Here is an 11353-nt window from a genome sequence, read left to right on the forward strand (position 1 = left end):
GAGAATAGAGGAAAAAACAATTACTCCCTCATGTATGTAAAAAGCGATACAAAATCCGGTATTGCAACGGTGCTCATAATGCGAGACACAATATGGCGAGTGTGAGCCTCTCTCATCACAGGGATAAAATGCCCTTGAGTTCCCGCAGCACTTCTTCAAAACGATTCTCTGCAGAATCCAGTCCACAATCCACTCGTTCCTGTCGTAGTGCCTCCCCGCGCGCTGTGAGAGCGGCTTGCATGGACTCTAGTGTCCAGGTTCCATTAAAGGAGAAAACTTCTTCATTCCCACGGCGTTGTGGGCGGGAGATAATGCCAATGTCCGCAAAACCATCGATGGCCGACGAAATCCCTGCCGCATTCATTGACGGGAATCTTTGTTGGCCCATTAGTGCTGTATACAGGCGGTGCACAACCCGCGTCGTGAAGGTGCCGGGAACTACTGGACCCGGCTCTGCCGCGGAGTATGAGCCGAACGAAGACCCAATGGCCGTTTTGTTTTGCCGCCGCCCAACAGCGGAGGTGCTACCGATGCTCACCTTTGCGATTTGACTGTCTCGTTGTTGCCGCAGCATAAGTACAACGAGACAACTAAGGACGTAGAGCATTTGCTCCGGCATTGCCGACACATATTCGAAGACACGGTCGCCAACAGAGTCGGGTCCACGGAGTATTTTTTGGCTCTGAGCCAATGTGATGAGCGCCGCTGGGACCCCGGGAGAGTTTCCACCAGGAGCAGTTGCCCCCGCCAGTTCACGGCTGCCCCGCGGCGTCTCACCGCCCTCGGTGGACACACGCCCCTTAGGAGGGACACTTTTCTTCTGTTCCTCTACGGCCGTGTGAATCAATCGTCGGCACATGACGGCCACTTGCCGCACATCACCCGAAAACTCAACAAGGGCCTTACGAGCGATGTATCTAATGAGTCCCGGACTAAGCTGCACCTGTTCCTTCTCCTTCCGTGTGAAATGGGCAGCGGCGACGATGTGATTACCAATACTTTCTAACATCTCGGCGCTGTAAGACTCAAAAGGCAACTCCTTTAGTAACATGTGGGGGACGTGCACGAACTCCCGCTGGTTCGATATGAATACGAGGGCGAGTTGTGAGGCGTACTCAGCCGATAGTTCGGCTAGGGATGCAAGCGCTCCGCGTGCGGCGGCGCGAACGTATTCCACCTCATCGAGTACAAGAACATGCAGTGGTGTCTTCACCGTAGTCTTTGTCAACCCCGCAGTTGGGAGTCCCTCTTCTATTGGTTGTTGGTCGTAGTGCTTAAGTAGTTCGCGGCTGCGGCGCCTCATTGCCGAAACTCGCTTCGGAATACCCCCGACCGCATTTACGAGGGTGCGAGTCTGCGCATCCAAGCGAACCTGTGAACTGCAAAATGTTTCACTAATGGAATCACAAAGCTGTTGCGCTGTCATATCCGCACAGTTGACGTAGTGACACTGCACTCGCCGACCCTTCCCAAACAAGTGTGGGAACAGTACAGTTGGATCGCCTGGGGTTGCTGCATTCCCAATGCTGCGGAAATGGCCGTCTTTAACGTTATCAGCGCTCACTGCCGCAGCACCCGCAGCATTCCCTTCGGTCTCGGACCCCCGTTGGCGCTTTGTTGGTCGCTGCCGCTCCATTTGCTTCTGTTGCTTTCGTCCCGCTGCTGGCGGAGGCGAATCGCTGAGGCCCCCACCACCGTTGCTGCTATTGCTACCGGTGCTGGAGCGACCAGCCGCTTTATCATAAGTCATCACTCTATGCGTAACCCGGCGCATGGCCCGAATTATCGTTGACGTCTTACCAGACCCGCAAGCACCAAAGACAAATAGCGACTTGCAGTGCTGAATCAGCAGACGTTCCTCGATGAACCGAAGTACATCGTTATATTCTTGTTCCCGTCCCAATAGCGGGGTATTTTCCATCATTCCTCTCAAACGCGAAATAAGTGAGACAAAAGGGAAGAAAGGGCCGCGTGATGTGGGAAGCTGAATGCACAGCTTTGCTTTTTTCCCCCCTCCAGAGTGAGGAATATATTTCGTCTTCTTGTATCTATGTATGAATGCGAAGATGACCTTCTTCTTCTCTGTATGTTTTGATATTGTGATGGTTGTGATATCTATGCCACGGCAATCTCTTCTATAAGAGAAACAATACTGTGGTTACAGAAGCGAGTGTGTTACAAAAAAACTGGCGCGCACTCACTTATGTCGTCTAAACGTGTGTGTTTTCGTTTTTTTCTATGCGTGTAGCTTCCGCCTTCGATAGTGTGTGTATGTGTTGAAGCCCGTACGGGGTGAAAATAAATTCTATTTCTTTTCCACCTTCCTCGGGGTATGTTCACTTCCCCTTTATTCGTGCTTCTCTCAGCTTAACTGCGTTGCGGCGAATTTTACCGAATGAGTTGTGCAGTAAGCCTAAGCTACAGCAGCGCTACGTGTGCACAAGATCCGCAAAAAAAAAAAACGAAAGTGACTCAGATTGAGAACAGAACAGGCCAGGGGGGGGGGGACAGTAGCAAAAAAATAATAATAATAGCAAAGGATGCCATTGCAAATGAATCAGGGGGGGGGAGGAAAAAGCGACACAACCACCCGCTAGTGGCGACGAGGCGCGCACTACTTACTTACAGAGCTACAGTCCATTACCATTATACCGGGGCAATGCCGACAGCTAACCCGCTCATTACAGTGCGTTCCACCTGAAATTCAAAATGTCATGCAGTGGCGGTAGGTGATGATCCTTGTTTTGTTTGTTGATTTGTGTGTACACCGGGGGGGGGTTTGGGGTTCAGAATCGAAGGAAGACAAAGAAAGCGCAAATGTAAAAGGAGGGGGATATACAACTGAAAGGAGTACAGACATTGGAAAGAGTTCACCACTTTTCCACTTAAACTCCGCTCCCGCCACCACTCCATGTGCAAACAAACAAACAAACGCACAGGACACACACCACGGGCGGTAGTTGCTTTCTCTCCCCCTCTTCTTTTCATTCCCATGCGTGAAAACACTTCCATCCGTTCCTCGATGCAGTTCAGCAACAGCAGACTGGATCTTTTTCCTCAACCAAAAGAGAGGCAAAACGGACGGGATGCAAGGTGTGACGGTCACTGGACGTAAGTTGTGGAGTAGTAACGCCCAGGTACTAAGCACGCTTCTAAAATATTGTTAGTGTGGCGAAGACCGCGTAGAAGAGGGACAGTGGGTACATGATGAGATATCTCTGCTTCTCCATGTGGAAACCTCTCACCAACATCGACGTTGCGCACCACGCGGACCAAAGAACGGCCAACAAGGCAGGCACCAACATCGTTTTACCGACATACCCAAATAACCAATACATCAGTGACTGCGAAGCTGCGAGAAAAACATTAGGAATCAAACCATAGCCTAACGCGCTGATGACGAACTGCAACGACACCGCATTTTCTGTCATGAGCGAGAGCAGGACTCTCATGAATATAACACCAATAACGAACTGCCCGTAAATGGTACTGAACCGCATGCTGCCCCGAAGTGAAAGCAAAATCGCAAGAAGAACGGCGAATACTATGGGTCCTGCGAGATCCATGCTGTCAGAAACGTTTTCCCCCATCTCTCTAAATGGGTTAAGGACGGCAAGTGCGTTGGCCCGTATTTCGTGAGGAAATATTCCCAGTTCGTCCAGTAGTGGAAGATCATCTTCGGGGTATCCGAAACGCTGCTGGTGCAGTGGAACTTGTCCTTGTGAGGTGTCGACTCCGCTTTCGTTGTTAAAGGCTGTCATCATATTCCGCAATGCAAGTGTCTGCAACAAATTCCCGAAGAATCCCGGTTGGGTTGGGGAATACGACGTTGGGGGTGGTGTTGGTGGTGGACCCGTTGAGGAGGTTCGTTGGTGCCACGACGTGCCCTGCAAGGGGAGCTGTTGACCTTTTGGGGAATAGTCATGGAACACCGGTACCGCTGGATTCATTAGAGGCACAGTCGTTGCTACCGGCATCTGAATGAATGGATGAGCAGCAGTAGGTTTCGGTGATTGGGTTCCACTCACGAAATGGGAGGGGCTACTTTGGAAGCTGTTCCTATCTGAGCCTGTGCGAAAGGCTTTGGGCGATGCGCACGATGCCGGCCGTGAAAAGTACGGCGTTGCCGAAGCTACTTTAGGAGGTTGCGCTTGCATTTGTTGCTGCGGGTACTGATACGGATGCTGGTATTGTTGCTGTTGCTGTTGCTGTTGTTGCCGTATTGGGTTCATGTGGTTTGCGTCCCCTCCATTATAGAAGAAATCTTCTGGTCGTGCACCAGCTGACTGGTTGGGCCACGGCGCAAACGGCGGCGGTTGCTGGTAGTAGTTACTGTTGTTGGCCCCATTAACTTCACCTTGATTCCCCTGGGGAAAGTATAAACCGTTTGGTTGCGGTTGCATGGGGATAGTGACCGCTTCCTAAAAGGGATGAGAAGCCTTTACTAAACTCGCCTGGCAACTCCGAATGAATGAAAATTAGGGCAAAAGCAGTCACGATTCAAATGCAATAATTACAAAGAAAATAAGCAATGCACATGGTCAATGTTCGGTCGCCGTCCCGAGAACAACGTGGCCCCCCTTCTCCGTACTTAAGCAACAGACGCCAACAACTCATTTCACTTTCGTGTGTTTACTCGATAGTAACACAAAAATCAGACGACCTCTGTTCCCCTTCTTCCTTGTCCTCTTCGCCACACCACCCTGCCCATTCATGTGATGATTGCACCTTTGCACAGTGGATTTCGTAAGCTCATTTCTCATTTAACGTGATGATTGACCATTAATCCAACTGCGTTTCACCGCTTCTCGCCGATCCGGTGTTGTTTTTCCTACGAAACGACACCCTCCAGACACCACCGTCCATTAGAGCCAACACCAAACATGTGCCCCAACGCACTCCGTAGCGAGTTGCGACGGCCAAGGCGTAAGCTATTAACACCGTGGCAGTAAGCTGTAGGATGCCGTAAGCAAATGGAAGGGGTCCGAATAGTAAAAGAATACTGCAGTAACCGGCAACCAACCCGAGTAACACGGAGGACATCTGCCGCAGCAAGAACTGGGGGGTGGAGTAAATGACAGTAGAGAGAACATCCTTCCAACTGAACATTGGAAGAAGTCCACTGCCGTGGCTCAGTTCCTTATAACTGACAAAATCGTTAGAGATGACAGCATGTGTTTGTTGGTGATACCGTGGAAAATAGCGAAAAAAAAAAAGAAACAGTGTTCAAAGGGATCGATTTCATCATAGCTTAAAAAGTATTAAGAGAAACAGAAGCGTAAGTGCCCTCTTTGGAGCACTGAATACTCTAAACGACTCGTGTCATATGGCACTGACGAGGGGGAGGGGTCGAGAGCGCGAAGCGGCAGAAAGTATTCCCAGTTTACCGCCACGTGTGAAATTCAAGGATATAATCAAACGTGGAAGTATGTCCACTCAGTAAACATAATTTTTTTTAAAAAATATGTATCCCTGGTAAAATATCAAAAAACAGTTCAGTTTTCATACACACAGAAAGAGGGATACAGATATAAAGAAAGAGAGTAACCAATCGACGCGGTATATATGTATGTATATATGTATATATTTCGTTGAAGAACGCCGCTATAACACTGAGCGGTCTTCGGAACCTCTATTCCTTTCTTCGAAACGTTTAAACTTTTTCGTTGATAATACCCCATGACGGCCAACCAAACCAGCACACCCCCCCCCCAACGAAACTTGAGTAGCAAGTGTACAAGCGAAGAATCTAAGGGAGCCATCTGCAAGCCGGGGGTAGCGTAGCGGTGACGGAGAAAAATGCTGGAGATGCGCTGACCAAAATACGAAAGAATTATTTACCATCATCTGGTAGTGGCTGCCTTCCGCTATCACGCATCTGCGCAACAAGCCAATTCATCCCGTCAACAACTCCTGTGCCATGCAGCGCGCTCATCTCAACGAGTCGCATTACTCTATTTCCAATACCACTTGAACCCGGTGGGGGCGTGGCCACACCACCAAACGATTTTTCGTTTGAAAGTTTGTCATATGCCGACCGATCCGGCGGACCCTCATAATCCCCCTCACCATTCCTGTGCAACTCGCCATAAACGGGCTCACCCACCACACAATCGTCTGCGTAGAATTCATCCATCAGTGCCACATCAACTAATCGCAGCGCGTCCTGAATTTCTACGAGAGTATGATGGTTTGCTGCATCCACCTTGTTCGATACAATTAGGAGTGGGGCGCCAGCTAGTAATGGATGACTGAACATCTGGCGGAGGATGAGCGCATCCTTCGCATACAATTTACGGAGGAATTGGGATCGCTCTCCTTCACGTACATCCCCTATAGGTGAGTTGGGTTGGGCACCTACATCACTTTCGTCATCTTCACTCGTACCAACTTGATCAGGTGAAGTTTTCCTGCCTCCTTCACTGCAACCATTTGATGTGGCCTCACCTAACGTGCTGTCCACAACAAATATAACACCATGACATGTACCAAAAAAGTTTCCCCAAAGAGGTCGTAATGACCCTCCTATATCCCATAATATAAGTGGCGTCGTTAAGGGTGTGAGCGAGACATTTGGTGTCTCATGCTGCGGTGGCGTTGTTACGTGCGTGACGCTCGACCTATTCAATCCTGTAGTTGGCCTAATTTTTTTCCTCAAAGACTCCACCGGGGCCGGTGTGGGAAAATTATAGTTTACCTCACTTGCAGTTGCGTCACCACTATTTTCTTCCGTAGTGGAACTGTTGGCACCATTCTTGCTACTTTCCGTCGCGTACATGTGCTTGAGCTGCTCTGATAGCGTTGTCTTCCCAGATGACTCCAACCCAACGATCAGAACTTTCCTGGTGTCATCGGCGAAGATGGAACTGTAAAGACCCCGGACAAGCGAAAACATTGCGTCGTCGGAGCTCTTTCGCAAAACGGTTACCTTCGTCGTGTGGAAGAGAACCAAAATAAAATCGAGCAAAAAAAATAATAATAATATAAATAACAGAGGTTTCAAGGGAAGCGATATATAGATAACCAGCACGAACACCCATACATTGCACTGCGAACTCCCACAGCATTCATAATGCGGCAGCAATTTGACACGGGTAATAAGCCGATATTCACTGGCATATGCCGCTCACAACAATAACTTCACACGACACGAGGCAACTCCAGGTCCCTTTGTTGATTGCTCCACGGTTGAAGTTAGTAAACAAGCCAACATGCCTTGGAAAGTTCCAATCCCCCCCGTTATTTCCCCAGTCTCCGACAACTTCGCATGTGGACGTATGTGCATAAGAAATGGCGGGTCGACTTGGTGGAGTTTTTCTTTCTTTTAAAAAAATCAACATCTCGAAGGGGAGGGGAGTTCACATGTTAATGCATTCAACGCTTGTTGGAGTTGTGCCGTCTGCTCCGCCCTTCCCGTCAACTCCAAACATGAATTTACACAAAAGCCGCTACCATCCAGTTGAAATGAGGACTTGAAAGGTGTGTTTGCCACCACTTTACCTCCCTTTACACGGCATGTGCATTCCTTTTCCCATACAAGTGCGCGGACATACAGAATAAAGTCCCACTGATATATTCTGTTTACCTTTTCCTTCAAATGTATGAAGGCATGAAGCATGACCCGCCTCTCTTCCAAATCCTTAGACAATCTAACACATGATATTCCTATATAGACACTACAGTGAAGTAAAAGAGCGACTAGGGTTAAATCAGCAGTCCCATTAACTCACTACAATGGAGAACCACAGCCTCTCTTACAACCCTTACCCAAACGGGAGAAACCACTCTAGATACAATGTTAGAAAATGCAGAGAAAGGAAATCAACATAAAAACAGTGATAATATCGTTTCCACGCCAACGCTGCCTTCATGAGGGTTTGGGCATTCGTTGACACGTCCAATAATCGTAATAGTTGCGTCGCGGAGAAGGCTCCAATGGCACAGCATTGTGCGTCTGCCCGCTAGCGGCCGCTTGCCTTTTCCTGGCCGGCTGTGGCTGCTGCGTATCAAGCAGAAGTGACGCCTCCCACGTTAATAGGCAACGTTGAGCGTAAGTTAGGGCGGAGAAAGGGCAGGATTGGTGCATCAGTGGGCTGCTGCTCTCAGGGTTGCACACGTCAGAGCGACCGGTCTTTTCAACATCGGTTGTCACCTTTTCCACCCCATTTGTGCACAGAACGGAGGGACCCGCCTGTTGTCCCTCCAATTCTTCCTCATTTGTTGATGGCCGAGTTTGTTGCCGCGCTTCGTTCTTAACGTTCTCCTCGTCAAATTTCACCAATGGGATTGACGGAGTTGAGGAACCCGTGTGGTAGTAGCGAAGCAACTGAATGAGCGAGGGGTGCATGCCGTGCTCAACTTCAGATTCAGTTTCTTTCGTATCGTGATTTTGAGAGCCGTCTTCTACCTTAGTTGAATTTTTGTTGTTTTGTGGGAATGCTGTAAACAGCGCCGCGTACACAGGATCATCTTCCATACGTTCGTGAATGCGTTCAACAACGGCACTGCACGAAGCTACGTAGTTTGGGGGCTTCAATCCACCGGTCGCTACCCCATCCTGCACAGAATCAATGGTGCCACCGACCTGCGCACTGCGTCTTCGCGTAGGGCGGATAGACCTCCAGATTTCTGCCAAACACGCCGACCGCGGTGGTCGAAGGCGCTTCGCAGCGTCCGGTGCTTCTGCCACATCGCTGACCGGAGGATCCTTCTTCTCATTCGACTCAGCAGCCGCTGCAGGAGCGGATACCCTGCTGCTACGTGCGATGGTACGGGATTCTACGGTTGCCTTCACAACTTCTGTGGCCTTCTCCTTCGTCCCTGTAGCTAACTTCGCGGAAGATCGAGTATGACCGCTCGCTTCCCAAGTTTTGTTAGGGCCGCTGCCGGTGGGTTTTGTGGCAGACCTCACTTCACTGACTTCCCCACCAGTGCTACTTTCTTTTGGTCGGTGCCCGCGGTGCCGACTGCGTGTGCCCGGGGGTGGAGGTCCGTTTCGTGTTGAATCAAACCGGGTTCTCAGACGCGGTTTCTCTTCGTCATTTTCCTCTTCTTCTTCCGCTACGTTATTTTCGGTTGCCTCGGCTTTGCGCTGCGGTGGCGCTCGCTTCCGAGTAGCTTGAGTGTTTGGAAGTTTGTCCTCCTCCCCACCGCCCTCATCCGTCTCTTCTACCTTTTGCTTTGCGGCTACTGAGAGGGTGTTGCTAGGTTCCTGCGGGACGCTTTTCTTGGGGTGGAAATTTGAGAGCAGTTCATAGTAGAAGTGCCGCAGAGAAATCAGAAGCGTGTCACGGCGGGTGGGGCCAACGTGGTTCTTTAACACCTCAACGTCCATGTTGCGGCACACAACCCACCATGAGAAGGCAAGGTCTTTCGAGCTAAACCTGTCTAAGACAACACCGCGTGTCAACAGAGATTGGTAGTAGGACACTATAGTGTCAACGATAGCGCAAGAGAACTTCACCACATCCGATTTTCCACTTACCTGGCGAGAGGTTTTTCTATCGGAGCTTGCGCCTCCCCCCTGGCCCACAGCAACTGGGAGAGAGCGCTCCGGCAGCTGCGGCGATGGCGTTCCCCCATTTCCCTCTGTAATTACTCGCTTAAGTGGCGTTGCACCAGCTTCAAACGCGTCACTTTGTTCCCGCAACCTTTTGTTGCCATCGCTACTCGAGCTCACCCTCCCTCCTCCATTTTCTTCATCCTTGCTTACAACTAGCAGAGACGCTCTCGAGGTTTCTTCGACATTGTCAGTATCCCCTCTGCTGCCGCTATGGCTCGTAATGTGTGGAGAAGCGGTCATGCGACCTGCTGATGTTTTAGAAACAAAAGCCATAGGGCCGAAGAAGATGATGCGAGCCATGTCAACTGCACAGCCGTCCTCTGACGTGCAAATTCTTTCATCTGGCTCCGCTGCGAGTAGGAGGTGAAGGTTCTTTGCCCGTGCAGCGTTTATTGGCTCTACAGGAAGCGTGGTGTTGGCGTGATATGAACGCAAACGCTGAATTGTATTGAGTGCAATGAAGTCTCTGCACCGGTCGTCTTTCCATGGGTCCATTTCGTACACATTGGAGGCATCCAGCGATATGCCCATTCGCCTCGTCTGTCGACTCATGTTTTGTAGCCACCGAGACACGCTGCCCGCCGATGTCCGCCGCTTTTCAGCCTGTGCTCTGTTCCACCTAACGCTAACCTCACCACCAACTTTCTCTAACACTTCATATTAATGAAAACGAATTCGAAAAATGAGAGTTGATGTCCGTATTAACTTCCTCCAGTGGTGGGGATGTTGACCAGCATAATTCGCTAAGATACGTAAGACAGTAACCAAGTTATGCAAAATAGTGTATCCCATGATGCCTGTCCCATCCCCACTCCCCTTCCAACTCCTTGCGACGGGAGCACGCATATTCTCTCTCAGTGTTGTGCGTCTCATTGTTATAATTTAGGGGCGTAGCTAACAAGCGTGTTGAGGTGAGTCGGCACACGGGCAGTAAAGGGGGAAGGATCAGAAAGGAATCAGAAGAGTAAGAACGCATTTCCATGAATCCATCTACCCGATGAAGCCGCGCCTTCCTCCTCCTTGTTTCCCACCGTCCTGAACTTCATTTTCTTGCCACACCTCTTTCTAGCCGTGCAGGGTTCACTAATAGTTTAGCAAGCACGACCTCGGCTATAATGTGGCTTCCTTCTACTGTTCATGTCCTTGGGTGCCCACATCCCGCGTTAGCGGGTACTGTGCATGAACGCTTCAAAAATTATCGGCAAGAGCGAAAGGAACAATAATAATCTCCGATGCACTTCAAGTTTGTCAGCGGAACCGACTGCAGGACGGAAAGGAAAGTAATGATGGATGCATCCAAGAGCAGCACACCGACGCCGAGCTGACGTGTAAAGGGTAATAGAAAATCACCAAACGGTTAAGTGAAACAACGGTCCAATAATCACGACTGTGTGAAAAAAAAAAGGAACCCGACACGCAGCAAAAACTGAAAACAGCAACAACATACCGACACCACCAAAAGCTACTTCGCTACTATTGTCATTTTCGCTCATTTACATTGGAGAAATGGGATAAAGGTACATCATCTTGTGACGTCTCACATTTTGTCTCTTGTCAAAGGGAGCGTCAGGTGAAATAAACAAACCGTAACATTCGCAACACCTAAACAAAACAGACGGAAGACTGCACGCACATATATGCACACATTTTTTATTTATCGCAATCTCCTGTCCTGCCTTTTTTTTTCTGAACTCCGCCGCACACTAATAAACATCGTAAATCAATAAGTCGAGTTGCTCATCAACGTGTATGACTCCTCCTTTACGTGTATATGCATATATATATATATAT

General features: G+C 49.5%; 5 protein-coding genes across 5 annotated transcripts; all 5 read right to left on the reverse strand.

Annotated features, from left to right (window-relative positions):
• Positions 1 to 115: 115 nt before the first annotated feature.
• On the reverse strand, positions 116 to 1924 carry TEOVI_000174100 (AAA ATPase domain containing protein, putative; the record flags this gene model as incomplete). Its single annotated transcript, XM_067224924.1, has 1 exon — positions 116 to 1924. One exon carries the CDS (start codon positions 1922 to 1924, stop codon positions 116 to 118), a length of 1809 nt encoding a protein of 602 aa, XP_067081025.1.
• A 1228-nt stretch (positions 1925 to 3152) lies between these two features.
• Positions 3153 to 4403, reverse strand: TEOVI_000174200 (membrane protein YIP1, putative; the record flags this gene model as incomplete). The annotated part of the gene is made up of 1 exon (XM_067224925.1): positions 3153 to 4403. One exon carries the CDS (start codon positions 4401 to 4403, stop codon positions 3153 to 3155), a length of 1251 nt encoding a protein of 416 aa, XP_067081026.1.
• Positions 4404 to 4782: 379 nt separating this feature from the next.
• Positions 4783 to 5109, reverse strand: TEOVI_000174300 (uncharacterized protein; the record flags this gene model as incomplete). Its single annotated transcript, XM_067224926.1, has 1 exon — positions 4783 to 5109. The coding sequence occupies one exon, from the start codon at positions 5107 to 5109 to the stop codon at positions 4783 to 4785; it is 327 nt and encodes a 108-aa protein (XP_067081027.1).
• A 724-nt stretch (positions 5110 to 5833) lies between these two features.
• TEOVI_000174400 (ADP-ribosylation factor family, putative) lies at positions 5834 to 6895 on the reverse strand (the record flags this gene model as incomplete). The annotated part of the gene is made up of 1 exon (XM_067224927.1): positions 5834 to 6895. The coding sequence occupies one exon, from the start codon at positions 6893 to 6895 to the stop codon at positions 5834 to 5836; it is 1062 nt and encodes a 353-aa protein (XP_067081028.1).
• Positions 6896 to 7867: 972 nt separating this feature from the next.
• TEOVI_000174500 (uncharacterized protein) lies at positions 7868 to 10114 on the reverse strand (the record flags this gene model as incomplete). Its single annotated transcript, XM_067224928.1, has 1 exon — positions 7868 to 10114. One exon carries the CDS (start codon positions 10112 to 10114, stop codon positions 7868 to 7870), a length of 2247 nt encoding a protein of 748 aa, XP_067081029.1.
• Positions 10115 to 11353: the final 1239 nt, after the last annotated feature.

This window comes from Trypanosoma equiperdum (genome assembly GCF_001457755.1).
Source record: "Trypanosoma equiperdum strain OVI genome assembly, contig: ctg_418, whole genome shotgun sequence".
Taxonomy (NCBI): domain Eukaryota; phylum Euglenozoa; class Kinetoplastea; order Trypanosomatida; family Trypanosomatidae; genus Trypanosoma; species Trypanosoma equiperdum.